We start from the raw sequence: 18,320 nt of genomic DNA, 5'->3' as shown, positions 1-18,320 counted from the left end.
ATTGAAATGACATTTTAAAGTATGCCGATGACTCAGCAGTCTACACAAATCGTTTTGTTCTAGTCGCGATTGGAGACAATGCGCTCTCTCTTTTTTTCCCTTTTTTTACAAAATATAATTTTACATTTAAAAATTTCACATGATCATACCATATAGCAGAACACAACAGAAAACAACCTCATTTTATGAATAGTAATATCCTCTACAACATACATTTTATTCTTCAGTACAGAAATCTGTAAGAAATTGCCCACTGAGTAATTTTTCAGGTGAGACTTCTGTAAAATTCGTATGTAATTTCGTGGAGCAGGTAGGAGCTCGCGAAATTGACATGTCGACTGGCAGCCATCCTGGGGTTTGGCAACAAATTTTGAGATCCCTCTGCGTCGGAGAGCAATCTCATCAAACAGGCTAAAACAATGCATGACACCAAGAGAACTGAAAGTTCTCAGAACAAAATTAAAACTCTACAGTCAAATTGTGGCAGAATAAGTGCGCTCAACATATTACATATCTCTGGTCTTACACTGTACAGGACTTGCGCCTTGTTGTACACATGTGTAAGGTTTAAATCACCAATGTCTTTAGTCAACGTTAGCGCTACATTTTTCACGTTAAAGATATGTCCGGGGCTCACAAAGTGACCGAGATCTAATAAAAATATTTTGGCCATTTTCTACAGCAGTGGCAGGACTTGTGACACATAGTGCTTCACACAAATGGCTGTGCGTAGTGATTTCCTGTAATAGATAGTTTTCAGAAAGAGGTTTCCGATAAAGAAAAAATTACAAGACTTGGTGGTTTCGGTGCAGTTTATTAGCATTCATTTGGTTACCAGTATGGTTATCATACGTGCAAGTAATGTTAACAGATGTCCTGATTTTCGTGAGATGTCTCGAATTTTAGGAGTGTCCATGATCCGTTCCAACTTTTGGACACTACTAACAATTAAAAAAAATGGTCGAATACATGCAAGTTCCAAAATCAGTTTCTGATGACATAAATGACGGTAACAAAGAAAGTTAGGATTCGGTACTCCAAGAGGTCACGAGGAGGGGATGAAGTAGAGGCTCGTGTCCGCATGGCTCCCGTTAGCTGCATCTACCGCCACGCAGCTGGTCTCTGAGTAGTGTTACAAGTGACCTCCCCTCCCCTCACAACCATCATCCATTAACTGGCAGCGATTTCTCGTCTCGCGCTGTTATATCGTGTTGTCTTGTGCTGTAGCGCGTCAGAAGTATTTTATTACCAGCTTAAAGATGGTAATGAGACCACCAGAAGAAAACTCTTGAATTACAATTGCACTAGTGTACCAACATTGTTCATTACACACTTTCCATCCAAAATGCTTCAAGACTGGTTTTATTCTTGTCGAATTAACAACGTCAGTACTATAACTACCACATCACTTTGAACTAAAACCTGTACAAACAGAGATGCATTCGACCAGCAACATGGCATTCGTGAGTAACCGAGAGAGGTGGTGGAGTGGTTACCTCGTTGGACTCACTTGCGGGGGGCGACGGTTCGAATCCGCGTCTGACCATCCCAGACTTAGATCTTCCGTGATTCCCCTAAATCGCTCCAGGCAAATGCCGGATTTCCTTCCCCATCCTTTCGTAATCCGAGCTTGTGCTCCGCCTTTAATGACCAAGCTGTCGACGGGACATTGAACAATAATCTACATCTACATTTACATCTACATCCATACTCCACAAGCCACCTGACGGTGTGTGGCGGAGGGTACTTTGAGTATCTCTATCGGTTCTCCCTTCTATTCCAGTCTCGTATTGTTCGTGGAAAGAAAGATTGTCGGTATGCCTCTGTGTGGGCTCTAATCTCTCTGATTTTATCCTCATGGTCTCTTCGCTAGATATACGTAGGAGGGAGCAATATACTCCTCGGTGAAGGTATGTTCTCGAAACTTCAACAAAAGCCCGTACCGAGCTACTGAGCGTCTCTGTTGCAGAGTCTTCCACTAGAGTTTATCCATCATCTCCGTAACGCTTTCGCGATTAGTAAATGATCCTGTAGCGAAGCGCGCTGCTCTCCGTTGGATCTTCTCTATCTCTTCTATCAACCCTGTCTGGTACGGATCCCACACTGATGAGCAGTATTCAAGCAGAGGGCGAACAAGCGTACCGTAACCTACTTCCTTTGTTTTCGAATTGTATTTCCTTAGGATTCTTCCAATGCATCTCAGTCTGGCATCTGCTTTACCGACGATCAACTTTATATGATCATTCCATTTTAAATCACTCCTAATGCGTACTCCCAGATAATTTATGGAATTAACTGCTTCCAGTTGCTGACCTGCTACATTGTAGCTAAATGATAAAGGATCTTTCTTTCTGTGTATTCGCAGCACATTACACTTGTCTACATTGAGATTGAATTGCCATTCTCTGCACCATGCGTCAATTCGTTGCAGATCCTCCTACATTTCAGTACAATTTTCCATTGTGACAACCTCTCCATATATTACAGCATCATCCGCAAAAAGCCTCAGTGAACTTCCGATGTTATCCACAAGTCATTTATGTATATTGTGAATTGCAACGGTCCTACGACACTCCCCTGCGGCACACCTGAAATCACTCTTACTTCGGGAGACTTCTCTCCATTGAGAATGACATGTTGCGTTCTCTTATCTAGGAACTCTTCAATCCAATCACACAATTGGTCTGATAGTCCATATGCTCTTACTTTGTTATTAAACGACTGTGGGGAACTGTATCGAGCGCCTTGCGGAAGTCAAGAAACACGGCATCTACCTGGGAACCCGTGTCCATGGCCCTCTGAGTCTCGTGGACGAATAGCGTGAGCTGGGTTTCACTAGATCGTCTTTTTCGAAACCCATGCTGATTCCTACAGAGTAAATTTCTAGTCTCCAGGCGCTAATGACCTCGATGTTGAGCGCCCATAAGCCCCAACACATCTAGTCTCCATAAAAGTCATTATACTCGAATATAATACGTGTTCCAAAATTCTACAACCGATGGACGTTGGAGATATAGGTCTATAGCTCTGCCCATCTGTTCGACGTCCCTTCTTGAAAACTGGGATGACCTGTGCCCTTTTCCAATCCTTTGGAACGCTACGCTCTTCTAGAGACCTACGGTACACCGCTGCGAGAAGGGGGCAAGTTCCTTCGCGTACTCTGTGTGAAATCGAACTGGTATACCATCAGGTCCAGCGGCCTTTCCTCTTTTGAGCGATTTTAATTGTTTCTCTATCCCTTTGTCGTCTATTTCGATATCTACCATTTTGTCATCTGTGCGACAATCTAGACAGGGAACTACAGTGCAGTCTTCCTCTGTGAAACAGCTTTGGAAAAAGACATTAAGTATTTCGGCCTTTAGTCTGTCATCCTCTGTTTCAGTAACATTTTGGTCCGTCCTTCACATCAAACGAATTGGCAGTTGCGAATAAGGACTATCATCAGCTGTAGAATGGAATGACGACAGTGAAAATTTATGCCAAACCGGGCACATGCTTGTATGTCCAAACGGACTTTGCATCGTAATGAGAATAGCAAAGGCACTGCAATATCGTATTTATCTGCCGATACCGGGCAAACGACTTTCATGCACAACGTCTGACATGTACGGGAATATACATAACAGATCTGCGAGTACAGGTCGTAGACACATAGTTGACGGCATATGGAAGATTTGTGCTGGCCGTGAGCTGTGCACGGATAGCCAAATGTAAGGCGACCGTTCGCGACAAGAGGAAAATCCGTGTTCGAGTGCCGATCCGGCACAAATTTTCATTGTCGTCACTCCATTGTACAGCTGATGGTAGTCCTGATTCGCAACTGCAAATTCGTTTGATGTGTTTCGTAATGGCTGTGGTCGCCGTACAGCCTGTTCCTTTGGACATGCATGAGTGTCCAAATGAACTTTGCGTCGTAATCAGAATAACATAGGCACTGCAATATCGTGCTTCCGTCCTTCAGTTGTGAGCAGGTAGTGTTCAATAGTGGACGTGAGACTGTAGTGTGTCAGCGTTTGTGTTTCAGAAATCGCACTTGAGCAACGAATTGAACATCTCTAAAACAAGACATTCTCAAGAAAATTTCGAAATTCGGTTATTGCGAGTTCTTCTACATCAGCTGTATTAAGTATAGATCTACTACCCAACAGTGACATGTTTGCCGGACCGGAATTCGAACTCGGTTTCCTGCTTATCGCAAGCGGTCCCCTCAACAACTTCGACTATCCATGCACATTCGACGGATCGACACAAACTTCTACACGACGCACTGTCTTTATCATGTTATCATAGTCAATTAATTCATCAGCTAATGCTCGCAGTATTACATGGATTCACGCCTAGGCTTGTGGTACTTACATGCATGTCTGAAAGAACGTACACTGTTGACGATCCATATCCATATTTCGAACTTAATTCGCTAGCTGCGAATTGCTTGACATCAACTGTATTAAGTATAGACCTACTAACCAGTAGTGGCGTATGAAAATCTATGCCTACTACAAAGCGCAGAATGGATCGCTGATGGTGTCCAAGACTGAAGAAGTTGCGAATGTGACGCGCTAGTTCATGTACCAAAGAAGGACTTTTCTGAGAGTTTCACGTGGTTATATGAACGTTTTGTGTTTTGTACTCAAGTTGGGGGGAGGCTGTGTAAAACAATCGATGCATCAAAACCATCACTTAACTTTTTTCTATTTTTTATTAACCCAGTCTCGAAAATTTTCAGACTGACGAAAGTATATTATAAAGAAATACTTCATGGCCAAAATTTACTCATTTTTTATATCAACAATTTTTTTTGCAACCACCATTCCGTAAGTTCCGATTAGCTTCAAACTGGATCTCGTAATACTACATATGCTACAAAATATATCTCAAGTATTGTAAATGACTGAACAAATACTGTTTCCAAGTGAATGTATCAAGGAACAACCTTTAGGAATCTAGTTGCTACATTCACGATAGGAAAAATAAAAAATAAAATAAAAAATAACAAAACTACCATTTCGTCAGTTTAGGCGTTTCTTCCACTTTATACTGCTTACCTGAACATGTTTAGTCGCTGAATAAGAAATGACTTATTTCTTTTCTTCCTTTTATGCTCCTCTCTCTCTCTCTCTCTCTCTCTCTCTCTCTACTGGTTTGAGGCTCTACTTCACCTTTCGCTACCTTGTGCTAAACTTCCCCTGTGGTATAGCCATCACTGCTGCGTTCACCTGGCCCCGAAGTTCATATGTGGTGGTTGGCACTGGGTCACAGAACTGCACTCGTAGTTTCACCATATCCCACACATTTTCGACTGGCGACATGTCGGGTGATCTGGCGGGCAAGGACAAAGGGCCGACATCCTGTGAAACCAAGAGGGCACGTGTTCGTGCAGCAGCATGTGGTCGTGTATTGTCTTGCTGAAAAATGGCTTCTGGGGTGTTGTTCATAAATGGTATGGCTACAGGCCGCAGGATGTTATTCACGTTGGTCACATTGGTCACAGTGCCCTGGAAACGCACCAGCTGTGATTTGTTATTTTATTCAATAGCAATCCTCACCATAACACCTTGAGTTGGTACTATATGACTTTTGCCGGCCGGAGTGGCCGAGCGGTTCTAGGCCCTACAGTCTGGAACCGCGCGACCGCTACAGTCGCAGGTTCGAATTCTGCCTCGGGCGTGGATGTGTGTGATGTCCTTCGGTTAGTTAGTTTTAAGTAGTTCTAAGTTCTAGGGGACTGATGATCTCAGAAGTTAAGTCCCATAGTGCTCAGAGCCATTTGAACTACTTTTTGCATGACTTTTGCGAACGCAGTCACTGTGATGCCGCTCCCTCTGTCTGCAGCGAACCGCAATGTGTCCATCATTTTCAAATAAACAGGGACTGGTTTCGTCCGAAAACAATAATGCCATTCCTGTCCCCAGTAAAGTCGCTCCGTACACCATTGCCGTCTAGCATGTTTCTAGCAGAAGTGGACGACGCGCATGTAAGCCTGTAAGCCATGCCGTGATAAACGACGACGGACTGCAACCCCTGATTGTGTACAATGTGTTAAATCGTTCTACTGTTTTGCTGTGTTAAATCGTTCTACTGTTTTGCCAGACCCGAGGAGGATGCAGATCTGTCCTGCAGTGCCATTCGGATCAGGTGTCGATCTTCTCGAGTCATGGTCTGGATGGTGCGACCTGACCCGTCTCATCGCGTTCTACGGCCTGCCGTGAAAAATTCCGCACACACCCGTAGCACTGTGGAAACACTTCGTTCCACAGCAGTTTTCCGGATGGAGGAATCACGTTCTCTCATGCCCATAATGCACCCTGTTTCAAACTCACTGATTTGGCGGTACGATTCGCGCATAGGTCTGCGGGGCAACCTGCACGTCTGCTCAAGTCATAGCGATCCATTTACCTTCGGTTTATAGCCGCAGGCGCATTTTATCAGTAGATGATGTTGCGCGGCGATATCGACTTGACCTTGATCCAGCGGGTCGACATGGTTCAAATACTAATCATTTCTGCAGAACATACTGATGTACAACATCTGGGAATAGGAACGTCCTATCTTTAGTCGTTCAAGGGGTTCTGTTTTTCTTCTGAACATGAGTGTACTACGGTTTATCTGTGTTGGTATACACGGTTGAGTCACATTAATGTGACCACCGTGTAACTCTTACAGGCGGCAGGCGGCAGCATTAGCAGTCGCAAGTACGTGAAGCAAGTTGGGGAGACGAGAAAAACAATGAAGTTTTTGTAAAAATATTTTTGTTTATTTATAGACGCAATCACATGTGTATGACAAGGTCATAACCGGTTTCGGCCATCAATGAGCATTTTCAAATTCTGAAGGTGGCATACACTGAACACAGGTTCATGCGTTGCATACGTTGACAACGCATGAACCTGTGGTCAGTGTATGCCACCTTCAGAATCTGAAGATGCTCATTGATGGCCGAAACCGGTTATGACTTTGCTATACACATGTGATTGCGTCTACAAAAAAGAAATATAAAGAAATTACAAAATAATCAACCACGCACTCCATAGACAAAATGACGTTTTTTTCCAAAATGAAGTTTTTGTCGTAATGCGGAAATAAAGCGATTTATATGGCGTTCAAAAGGGCATGGCCATTGACTTCCAGGCCAAGGGTGTAAGTATTTCCGAAATGGTAAAGTTTGTAAGCTGATCGCGTACCACTGCTGTCACAGTATACGGAGCATGGCAAAATAGCCGGGCGCCGAGGCAATTGTGGTTCACCGTTGGTCACAGATAACGGGGGCGAACGATGGCTGCGGACATGTGCATGTGTAAGGACGAATAGCCGTGCAACTGTTGAGCGCCGAGATGAATCAGAGAGCTACCAACAGTATCTAATCACAACGTTCGTCTGTCTGAAAACATCCACGATCACACAAAGCTCACAAAGGCCTTGAAATGTTGTGTAATATGGCTGATGTCTGTGAGGGCATATGTTTGGTACAGACGTGCTGCCTGTCGACAGTTTCCATCTGCTTTTCCGTACACAAACACCATCTCGGTTTGTTCCCGCCATGAATACCGGACCAATCTGCTTCCTGTACTCTGCGTGAATCACACAGCATGCAACGCACAAGGAACACGCGGTATGTGATCAGAGGATCTTTCATTCGTCGGCATTATCTACTGTGGCTACCATGCATTTCCGGACACAAGACCTCTTTTCCTCCACTTCCAGTCGGGTATCGGTCCGTACAGTTTGTCGGTGCTATTGACGATCATCCTGTATACAGGTATAGCGTGTTTATCTCAACCTGGAACAACTAAATGTCTCTAAAAATACGCATTGTACCAAAAAAAATGTTTCAGATGAAAAACTGGCCACCCTCTAACCACCCCCCACCCTAATGGAGGGTTCAAAAACTTTTAGCCACGCGGGGTAGCCGCGCGGTCTGATGCGACCTGTCACGGTCCGTCGGAGATTCGAGTCCTCCCTCGGGCATGGGTGTGTGTGTTGTCCGCAGCGTAAGTTAGTTTAAGTCAGATTACGTAGTGCCGGCCGCGGTGGCCAAGCGGTTCTAGGCGTTTCAGTCCGGAACCGCGCTGCTGCTACGGTCCCAGGTTCGAATCCTGCCTCGGGCATGGATGTATGTAATGTCCTTAGGTTGGTTAGGTTTAAGTAGTTTTAAGTTCTAGGGGACTGATGACCTCAGATATTAAGTCCCATAGTGCTCAGAGCCATTTGAACCATTTGATTACGTAGTGTGTAGGCCTAGGGACCGATGACCTCAGCAGTTTGGTCCCATAAAACCTTACCAAAAATTCCCAAATTTCCAAAAACTTTTATTTTCATATGGGAAACCCTAGTTGTTGCCGCATATCCATATTTTACGCCAAAAAATGCCTGTGGTTTACCCGAAACACTATTGTCATTCGTTGTAGATGACTCTGTAATCGACAAAATTCAATTTTTCCGGTTTTTGGAATTAAGAACCTATCCATTTGATTCTACGTTACATTTTCGATAAAAATATAACCTTTTTTGTTCTAAATAGGTGATAGTTTTCTTAAAAATATATTTAGTATTGGAATTTTTATTGTACAGTGAAACTTTTATTGATGATCATTTAAATGTCTAGTTAATAAACTACGACTTCGATGATCCAGAAACAACTAATTGAACGTAGTAATTGTCTTTTCTCATTGGGATGCTTGAGTCCCTTGCCTCTCACTATCAGAGTGCTTGATTTCGATGAGTCTGCTTGCCTCTCATCACCATTGCAATTCATAATAAATTTTCGAAATTACGTCCTTTTATGTCGATACATTTATTAATTCGTTCATGAAATGCATGTACGCAAAATCATAGCTGGTATAAAGTACGTGCAAGCGTTTGATACGTTCTATCCAGTTTTGTCAAGTAGTCGGTACTTCTTCATACACTTTAAGGTAACCCCACAAGAAAAATCCAGACAGGTATGGTCAGGTAACCTCGCAGGCCCCTTTACCGGACCACTCTATCGATCCATCGATCACTCAACCCATGATTTAAAGTTTCCTTGGCTACTGCTTGACGACCATCATGTTGAAACCGCCTGCACGTATTTCCTTCCGATGCAGAGCTGCAATTGTAGTTCGGTGAATGCTCAGAAAATGCTTTGAGTCAAATGGGAGAAGACCACACGCTTATGAGTTCACTGTTTGGTGTTTCTGCTGTATAGCATATGTTTAGAATGGTGTGGTTGATTGATATCCCCGCTGCTCTAGAGAAGAGACCTGTAATTCATTTCCGGAATGCGAAATGCAGCTAAACCCATCGAGCCCGCCCGGTTAGTCGTTCAGTCTAACCGCACGGTTTTCCGGGCGGGAAGGAGCGCCTGGTCCCCGGCACGAATCCGCCCGGCGGATTTGTGTCGAGGTCCGGTTAGCCGGCCAGTCTGTGGATTGTTTTTAGGCGGTTTTCCATCTGCCTCGGCGAATGCTGGCTGGTTCCCCTTATTCCACATCAGCTATACTATGTCGGCGATTGCTGCGCAAACAAGTTCTCCACGTACGCGTACGCGTACACCACCATTACTCTACCACGCAAACATAGGGGTTACACTCGTCTGGTGTGAGACGGTCCGGGGGGGGGGGGGGGGCACCGGGGGCCGAACCGCACAATAACCCTGAAAGAGTGGTTCGGTGTGGGGCGGCGGAGGGGTGAAGTGGACTGCGCTATTCGTCGTGGGGTTGCGGACCACTGCGGCTGCGGCGGGGACAGAGTCTCTCCGCCGTTTCTAGGTCCCTGGTTAACATACAATACAACACAATACAATACAATACATACAATACAAACCCATCGACAGATCTGCGACTTTTACGGGGCAAACGCGACAAGTGATCCAATAGTGAGGAGACGGGCCCGACAATTGAATGAAGAACGTGATGAAGTCCACGCTGACGAATGGAGTGAGTGTACAGCTTTGCTTAATGCAGAACTGGTTCGTGCAGTTGAAGAACTCGGAAAGGAAATACGTAAGTTTGCAATATCCGATCTTCCTTAGAACTCTCCGCAAATTTCAAGATCACGTTTTCAAGAAACAGTTTCTGAAAAACTGAATTTTCGAAAAGTGTGTGCTTGTAAGATGCCAAAACATCTAAAAAAAAAGTGTCTGGGTGGTACGCTTGACTAACTTTTTGATAAGTTACAATAAATATGGTAATCATTTTCTAACCAATATAGTGACAGGGGATGAGACTTCGGTCACTTATGAATCACTCAATCGAAACATCAATGGAAAAGAGGCCCACTTTGTCAACAATAAAGACTAAAGCCAAGCAAATTTTGACACTTCTATAAGTCATATGAACAGGCTTTTGAGGTGGACCCGGCGTTATATTGGTACATTTATTCATAGCACACGGAACAGTTAAGCCAGCCGCGGTGGCCGAGCGGTTCTAGGTGCTCAGTCCGGAATCGCGCGACTGCTACGGTCGCAGGTTCGAAATCTACCTCGGGCATGGATGTGTGTGATGTCCTTCGGCTAGTTAGGTTTAAGTAATTCTATGTTCTAGGGACTGATGACCACAGATGTTAAGTCCCATAGTGCTCAGAGCCATTTGAACGAAGCAGTTAACGCTACTAACCGCTAATAAGATGTTTCACAAATGTGCGAATGCGGAGTCGCATTTGTCACAGTCGGTGAAGGAGACACTAATTAGTGTTTTACACTACTTGGAGAAATTACATTCATGAGATGTATTCGCAGTTGCCAGTATGGACAACCATCAGCTGCATAATGGAATGATAATGAAAAGTTGTGGCTTACCGTGATTCCAATCCGGATTTCTCGCTTATCGTGAGCGGTCACCTTTGCATCAGGCTATCGAAGCAGAGCTCACGGCGGGATCAAAACTTCCGTATGTTGTCAACAACGTGTCGGCAACTTGCACTCGTACGTTCATTATGCACACGCCTCAACAAAAGTTTGGAATATCATAGAGTTTACTACAATGACTTCCTGTTCTACACCCTTTGAAGGTTGTACAATACCTCACTAACAAATTAAACATAATTCTTGTGAAAACAATAACGATTTTGATTAATTACGAAAAGTCGTTACCAGCAAAGCTCTCTCCTCAGCGTACATTTCGAAAACAAAACAGTCAAAATCTTTGTCTGCCACCATACTGCGCTTGCAACATCATCATCATCATCATCATCATCATCATTTAAGACTGATTATGCCTTTCAGCGTTCAGTGTGGAGCATAGTCCCCCTTGTAAAATTTTCCTCCATGATGCCCTATTCAGTGCTAACATTGGTGCCTCTTCTGATGTTAAGCCTATTACTTCAAAATCATTCTTAACCAAATCCCGGTACCTTCTCCTTGGTCTACCACGACTCCTCCTATCCTCTACTGCTGACCCCATGAGTCTCTTGGGTAACCTTGCTTCTCCCATGCGTGTAACATGACCCCACCATCTAAGCCTGTTCGCCCTGACTGCTACATCTATAGAGTTCATTCCCAGTTTTTCTCTGATTTCCTCATTATGGACACCCTCCTGCCATTGTTCTCATCTACTGGTACCTGCAATCATACTAGCTACTTTCATATCTATCACCTCAACCGTATTGATAAGGTAACCTGAATCCACCCAGCTTTCTCTCCCATATAACAAAGTTGGTCGAAAGATTGAACGGTGCACAGATAACTTCGTCTTGGTACTGACTTCCTTCTTGCAGAAGAGTAGATCGTAGCTGAGCGCTCGCTGCATTAGCTTTGCTACACCTCGCTTCCAGTTCTTTCACTATGTTGCCATCCTTGGAGAATATGCATCCTAAGTACTTGAAACCGTCCACCTGTTCTGACTTTGTTCCTTTTATTTGGCACTCAATCCGTTTATATCTCTTTCCCACTGACATTACTTTCGTTTTGGAGCTGCTAATCTTCATACCATAGTCCTTACATTTCTGATCTAGCTCTGAAATATTACTTTGCAAACTTTCAATCACAACTAATGAAACGTCCCCTAGGAAAAATTAATGAATTACTGTGCTGATAAACCTCTTACGTTATTTGATTTTCAAACAGCTGAGCAGAACTGAACGTACTGAGACATTTTGCTTTTTACCTATTCTGATCAACACTAAACTGACACACAATATTTTTAGCGCAACGCAATCTGACTTTCAATAATCCCTACAAATGAAAGGCCCTGACTAACATTAACCTATACCTTTCACAAATCACTTACCTCACAAAAATCTTCGTTACTCGAACTACTGCAATAAAGCGAGCGCCACTATTGCCAGCTAAATAAAAGATTCAAACTATTGAAGGCACTAACTACTGATAGGCATAGTTAGCAAATGAAAGATTTTGATAGAGAACAAACAATGTATTTACCTTAATAGTGTTCAAAAGTCATAATATTTATCAGTTCATGACATCCAATCTTACAAATTTCGTTTTTCTGACGGACACACGTCCAGATCGTCCGCTCTCAAAACTCGGTCATCTCTCTTCCCCCACCCACCACTGCTGGCGGCTCACCTCCAACTGCGCATCACTACGCGCTGTTCACATCCAACTACCCAACACTACAATATCAAATATTCCAACAATGCAAACCAACCACAGCCTTCACACAGCACAGTCAGTGATTTTCATATAGAGCGCTACATGGCGTTACCAACATAAAAACCTAAACAGCCTACTTACACTAAGTCATCCGCATATGCGAGACTGCTTATTTTATGTTCACATATCTCACCCAGCCAGTCTATTGTTTTCAACACATGATCCATAAATAATATGAACAACAGTGGAGACAGGTTGCAGCCTTGTCTTAACCCTGAAGCTACTCTGAACCATGAACTCAATTTACCGTCAACTCTAACTGCTGCCTGACTATCTGTGTAAAGACCTTCAATTGTTTGCAAAAGTTTGCCTCCTATTCCATAATCTGGTAGAACAGACAATAACTTCCTCCTAGGAACCCGGTCATATGCCTTTTCTATATCTATAAAGCATAGATACAATTCCCTGTTCCACTCGTAACACTTCTCCATTATTTGCCTTAAGCTAAAGATCTGGTCCTGACAACCTCTAAGGGGCCAAAACCCACACTGATTTTCATCCAATTTGTCCTCAACTAATACTGGCACATTCCTTTCAACAATACCTGAGAAGATTTTATCCACAACGCTGATTAAAGAGATACCTCTGCGCTTGCATTCGACGAATAATTTCCGCAGGTTTAACACCCATCGCAAACGGAAAGCGAATCACTGCCCTCATTTCCTCCTTGGTGCAGATCGACAATGGAGCTGCCACATTTCACTGTCTGCTATAACGTGGGAATGAGTGTGACATGTACAAAACTGTCGCACACAACAATTCTTTGGCCCTGGATACTAGCAGTGTTACCAAACCCTACGGCGAAAAATTGCAGAAGTCCCTTAACGTTTTGACTCCCTTCCCCCTCCCCCCCCCCCACCCGATTCTGCCACCCTCCACTGCCACCGACGTTAATTGAAGATGGGTGAAAGCCTTAAATGCGTATTGGCTTGAATAAAAGCATATACACTACTGGCCATTCAAATTGCTACACCAAGAAGAAATGCAGATGATAAACGGGTATTCATTGGACAAATATGTTATACTAGAACTGACATGTGATTGCATTTTCACGCAATTTGGGTGCATAGATCCTGAGAAATCAGTACCCAAGGCAACTTCCTCTGGCCGTAGTAATGGCTTTGACACGCCTGGGCATTGAGTCAAACAGAGCTTGAATGGCATGTAGGTACAGCTGCCCATGGAGCTTCAACACGATACCACAGTTCATCAAGAGTAGTGACTGGCGTATTGTGACGAGCCAGTTGCTCGGCCACCATTGGCCAGACGTTATCAATTGGTGAGAGATCTGGAGAATGTGCTGGCCAGAGCAGCAGTCGAACATTTTCTGTATCCAGAAATGCCCGTACAGGACCTGCCACTAGCGGTAGTGCATTATCCTGCTAAATGTAGGGTTTTGCAGGGCTCGAATGAAGGGTAGAGCCACGGGTCGTAACACATCTGAAATGTAACGTCCACTGTTCAAAGTGCCGTCAGTGCGAACAAGAGGTGACCCACACGTGTAACCGATGGCACCACATACCATCACGCTGGGTGATACGCCAGTATGGTGATGACGAATACACGCTTCCAATGTGCGTTCACCGCGATGTCTCCAAACCCGGATGCGACCATCATGATGCTGTAAACAGAACCTGGATTCATCCGAAAAAATGTTTTGCAATTCGTGCACCCAGGTTCGTCGTTGAGTACACCATCGCAGGCGCTCCTGTCTGTGATGCAGCGTCAAGGGTAACCGCAGCCACGGTCTCCGAGCTGATAGTCTATACTGCTGCAAACGTCGTCAAACTGTTCGTGCAGATGGTTGTTGTCTTGCAAACGACCCCATCTGTTGACTCAGGGATCGAGACTGCTAGTGATACGAGGCCGTTGGGATCCAGCACGGCGTTCCATATTACGCTCCTGAACCCACCGATTCCATATTCTGCTAACAGTCATTTGATATCGACCAACGCGAGCAGCTATGTCGCTATACGATAAACAGCAATAGCGATAGGCTACAATCCGACCTTTATCATAGTCGGAAACGTGATGGTACGCATTTCTCCTCCTTACACGAGGCATCACAACAACGTTTCACCAGGCAACGCTGGTCAACTGCTGTTTGTGTATGAGAAATCGGTTAGAAACTTTTCTCATATCAGCACGATGTAGGTGTCGCCACCGGCGCCAACCTTGTGTGAATGCTCTGAAAAGTTAATAATTTGCATATCACAGCATCTTCTTCCTGTCGGTTAAATTTCGAGTCAGTAGCACGTGATCTTCGTGGTGTAGCAATTTTAATGGCCAGTATTGTATTAATGTAGACTTTATGTATGTGCAGACGGCGTTGCGTACGACCTCGTAACGTGATGGGCCGACGAGCTGTGTTACCGCCACCCTGAACTCGGAGGACCATTACGGTGGCGACCGACACGACAGAGCGAGGTGAGCAGTACGTAGCGGCGGCTGCAGCCTGGCCTGTTGACGCGAGGATCAGCTGGGAGGCTCCCCGGCTGCCCGTGGAAGGGGCAAGCGTGGAGGGGCGCGAGGGAGCGGCGCCCGCCGTATTTACCAGCCGGCTGTGTCAGTCGCCCGCCAGCCACCGCGTCAACACCATGGCACAATTCGCAGCCGGCAGCGAGAGCGAGCGCGAACTGGCGCCCCGGCGTCCCACCATGGCCACGCTCAACACACTGGCCATCAAGGCGCCCGTCGACGTCGACTTCCGCGACATCACTTACGTCGCCGGTGAGTACCACACAATAAGCAGCTCACATAGTACTGTGTGCAGGAAGCTGGTTAAGACCCAATGTTGGTAGCAGTGAGATTTCCTCGGAAAATGGAAACAGAGGGAAGGTTGGGCTCAGCATCCCTTGGACATCGAGGTCATTGGAGATGGAGCACGAGCGTGGATAGTGCCAAGTGTGGGGAAAGAAATTGGCAGTGCCTTTTCAAAGGAACCATCCCAGCATTTGCCTGCAGCGATATAGGGAAATAATGGAAAACCTAAATCTGGATGGCCGGAAGTGGGTTTGACAGTTTACCGTGGCGTCGATTTTGGGTCGCACATGTTACGTTGGTTAGCGTTTCACAGCATAATCAGCTGTAACTGTTGAACCACTGTCAATGAAATCAGTCGAAAGGACGCCTTTTTCGGCCCAAACAACGGCAGCCATAGTGTTTTGATTCGAGAATGGACATTGGTTAAACTTTTTTGTTTTGGGTGAACCTGAATGGCCACACTGCATTGACTGATGTTTCGATTCTGCGTTGGCGTGTGATATCCACGTCTCGTCGCCCCTAACAATGTCTGAAAGCAAACCATCTCCATCTTGTTTTTGGGTTGGGTTGCTTGGGGGTGGAGACCAGATACCGAGGTCATCGGTCTCATCGTATTAGGGAAGGATGGGGAAGCAAGTCGGCCGTGCCCTTTCAAAGGAACCATCCCGGCATTTGCCTGAAGTGATTTAGGGAAATCACGGAAAACCTAAACCAGGATGGCCAGACGCGGGATTGAACTATCGTCCTCCCGAATGTCCATCTTGTCTATAGCGCTCCAAAAACTGTCGTACACTACACATTCTTTCTGTCGATCAGTTAACATTTTTTGAATCAAGTTCGCACACAGCTTCTGATAACCAAACTATTCAGTGACAATCGTGTAAATCGAGGTTCGAGCGACAATTTGAAATTCATTAGCGAGACCGCAGTCGTCGATCGCCCGATCATTTCGAAGTTTTTGTTTCACTTGGTCAACGATGTCGTCGGTCCGAATACCGAGCATGCCACTCCGTTGCTCATCGCGTATATTTGTGCCGCCATTTTGGAATTCTCGGCATCTTTTTCAAATTTTTTTGTCGCTCATTATTTCAGGTCCATACACTAGGTATTAATCACGATGGATTTCAGCAGGTGACGATCCTTTTGCCAGCAAAAATCTAATCGCACGTCACACTTCACAACTGGCGGGATCTACGATTGTCTCGGCCATTACGATCTGCTCTCACCTACTGCCAACCGACTAGTGAATCAAACCAACACTGCAGTAGCCACCCAAAGCGTTGGTAGACAACGCTGTATGCATGTAACTTCATTCCAGCCTACCATCATTTACATATTGGCCACCGGACTTTAGTTCTCAAAGCCTCTTACAAAGGGTAACTAAAATTGGTAGAAAGATATATATGTTCAACATGCTAAATAAAAAAGCAGTAGTGTCACATCCCAACGAGGAACTTTACTTGTAGCATATGGTAGGAGCATGTAGAGCAACTATGGATCACGTTTAAAAGAATAGTGGATCAAGTGCTGGATCGACGTGCATGCAGTAGAATATTCCATAATGGAGGGGAACCTCCATGGTATGCAGTCACTGTAAAGAAAGTTCTAAAGAAACAGAGATAACTGTATAATAGGTGTAAAACAAAGCGCAGGGCTATAGATAGAGAGATGCTGAATGAAACGTGTTTGGCTGTCAAGAGAGTAATGCGTGATGCGTTCAGTGACTACCGTAGCAGAATATTGCCAAATGATCTTTCACGTAACCCAAAGAAATTCAGGTGTATCTAAAGGGTGTTAGTGGCACCGCAGTTCGATTTCAGTCACTCGCGAATGAGTCAGTAAGTGAAACTGAAGGCACTAAAACAAAATGTGAAATGCTTAACTCTGTACTCAAATGTTACTTTACAAAGGAAAACCCAGGGGAGTCGCCGAATTTAATCCTCATACCACTTTGAGATTAGTGAAGTAAATGATAGTGTCAAAGGCGTCGAGAAACAGCTGAAATCATTGAAACTGAACAAATCTCCAGAACGATGAAATTCGTATCAGATTCATGACTGAATCTGCGGCTGAAATGGTTCAAATGGCTCTGAGCACTATGGAACTTAACATCTGAGGTCATCAGTCCCCTAGAACTTAGAGCTACTTAAACCTAATTAACCTAAGGACATCACACACATCCATGCTGGGGGCAGGATTCAAACTTGCGACCGTAGCGGTCCCGCGGTTCCAGACTGAAGCGCCTAGAACTGCTCGGCCACACCGGCCGGCTCTGTGGCTGAGATAGCCCCCTTGTTCATTAGAATCCATCGTAGATCACTGGAACAAAAGTCGGTGCCCAGTAGTTGGAAGAAAGCACACAAGAAGGGTAGAAGTGATCCAGACAGCTAGCATTGAGTATTCTTCACATTCATCTATTGTAGCATCTTAGAGGATATCGGTAACCCCCCCCCCCCCACTCTCCGCCCCCAACACCAACACCACCACCACCACCAGCACCAACACCACCTCCACGATAGATGCTATAAAGAATCGAACTCCCATCTATAAAACTGTTTCAAACTTTATAAATGAATTATTGGCGTTATGCATGTAAGTGAGAGAAAATTTAGAAAATGTATGAAATTATGTTCAAAATTTGTTGACAGTTGGTAAGTGCTCTTATTACCAAACGATTTCCGAGTACAGTGTGGGTAGTGTGCGTACCTCGTTGTTACGAAGTCATATCTCCTGAATTATGTGTCATTCAGTGATATAATTTTGAGGGTATATTCAAATGGCTTTGAGCACTATGGGACTCAACTGCTTAGGTCATTAGTCCCCTAGAACTTAGAACTACATAAACCTAACTAACCTAAGGACATCACACACATCCATGCCCGAGGCAGGATTCGAACCTGCGACCGTAGCGGTCTCGCGGTTCCGGACTGCAGCGCCCAGAACCGCACGACCACTTCGGCCGGCAGGG

The 18,320-nt window shown here is 44.8% G+C and overlaps 1 protein-coding gene across 1 annotated transcript in view; it reads left to right on the top strand.

The window, feature by feature from the left end:
• The window catches only part of LOC124803005 (ATP-binding cassette subfamily G member 4-like), a 410,627-nt gene that overhangs the window by 113,876 nt on the left and 278,431 nt on the right, over nucleotides 1–18,320 (top strand). The window contains exon 2 of the mRNA XM_047264112.1: nucleotides 14,913–15,319. Coding sequence (XP_047120068.1) covers nucleotides 15,187–15,319 — 133 coding nt within the window. The 5' untranslated portion in view covers nucleotides 14,913–15,186. The remainder of the gene's footprint in view (nucleotides 1–14,912; nucleotides 15,320–18,320) is intronic.

The sequence above is a fragment of the Schistocerca piceifrons genome, chromosome 6 (assembly GCF_021461385.2).
Source record: "Schistocerca piceifrons isolate TAMUIC-IGC-003096 chromosome 6, iqSchPice1.1, whole genome shotgun sequence".
Classification (NCBI taxonomy): Eukaryota; Metazoa; Arthropoda; class Insecta; order Orthoptera; family Acrididae; genus Schistocerca; species Schistocerca piceifrons.
The sequence above is the reverse complement of the archived record's forward strand: the minus strand, read 5'-3'. Positions and strand labels throughout refer to the sequence as shown.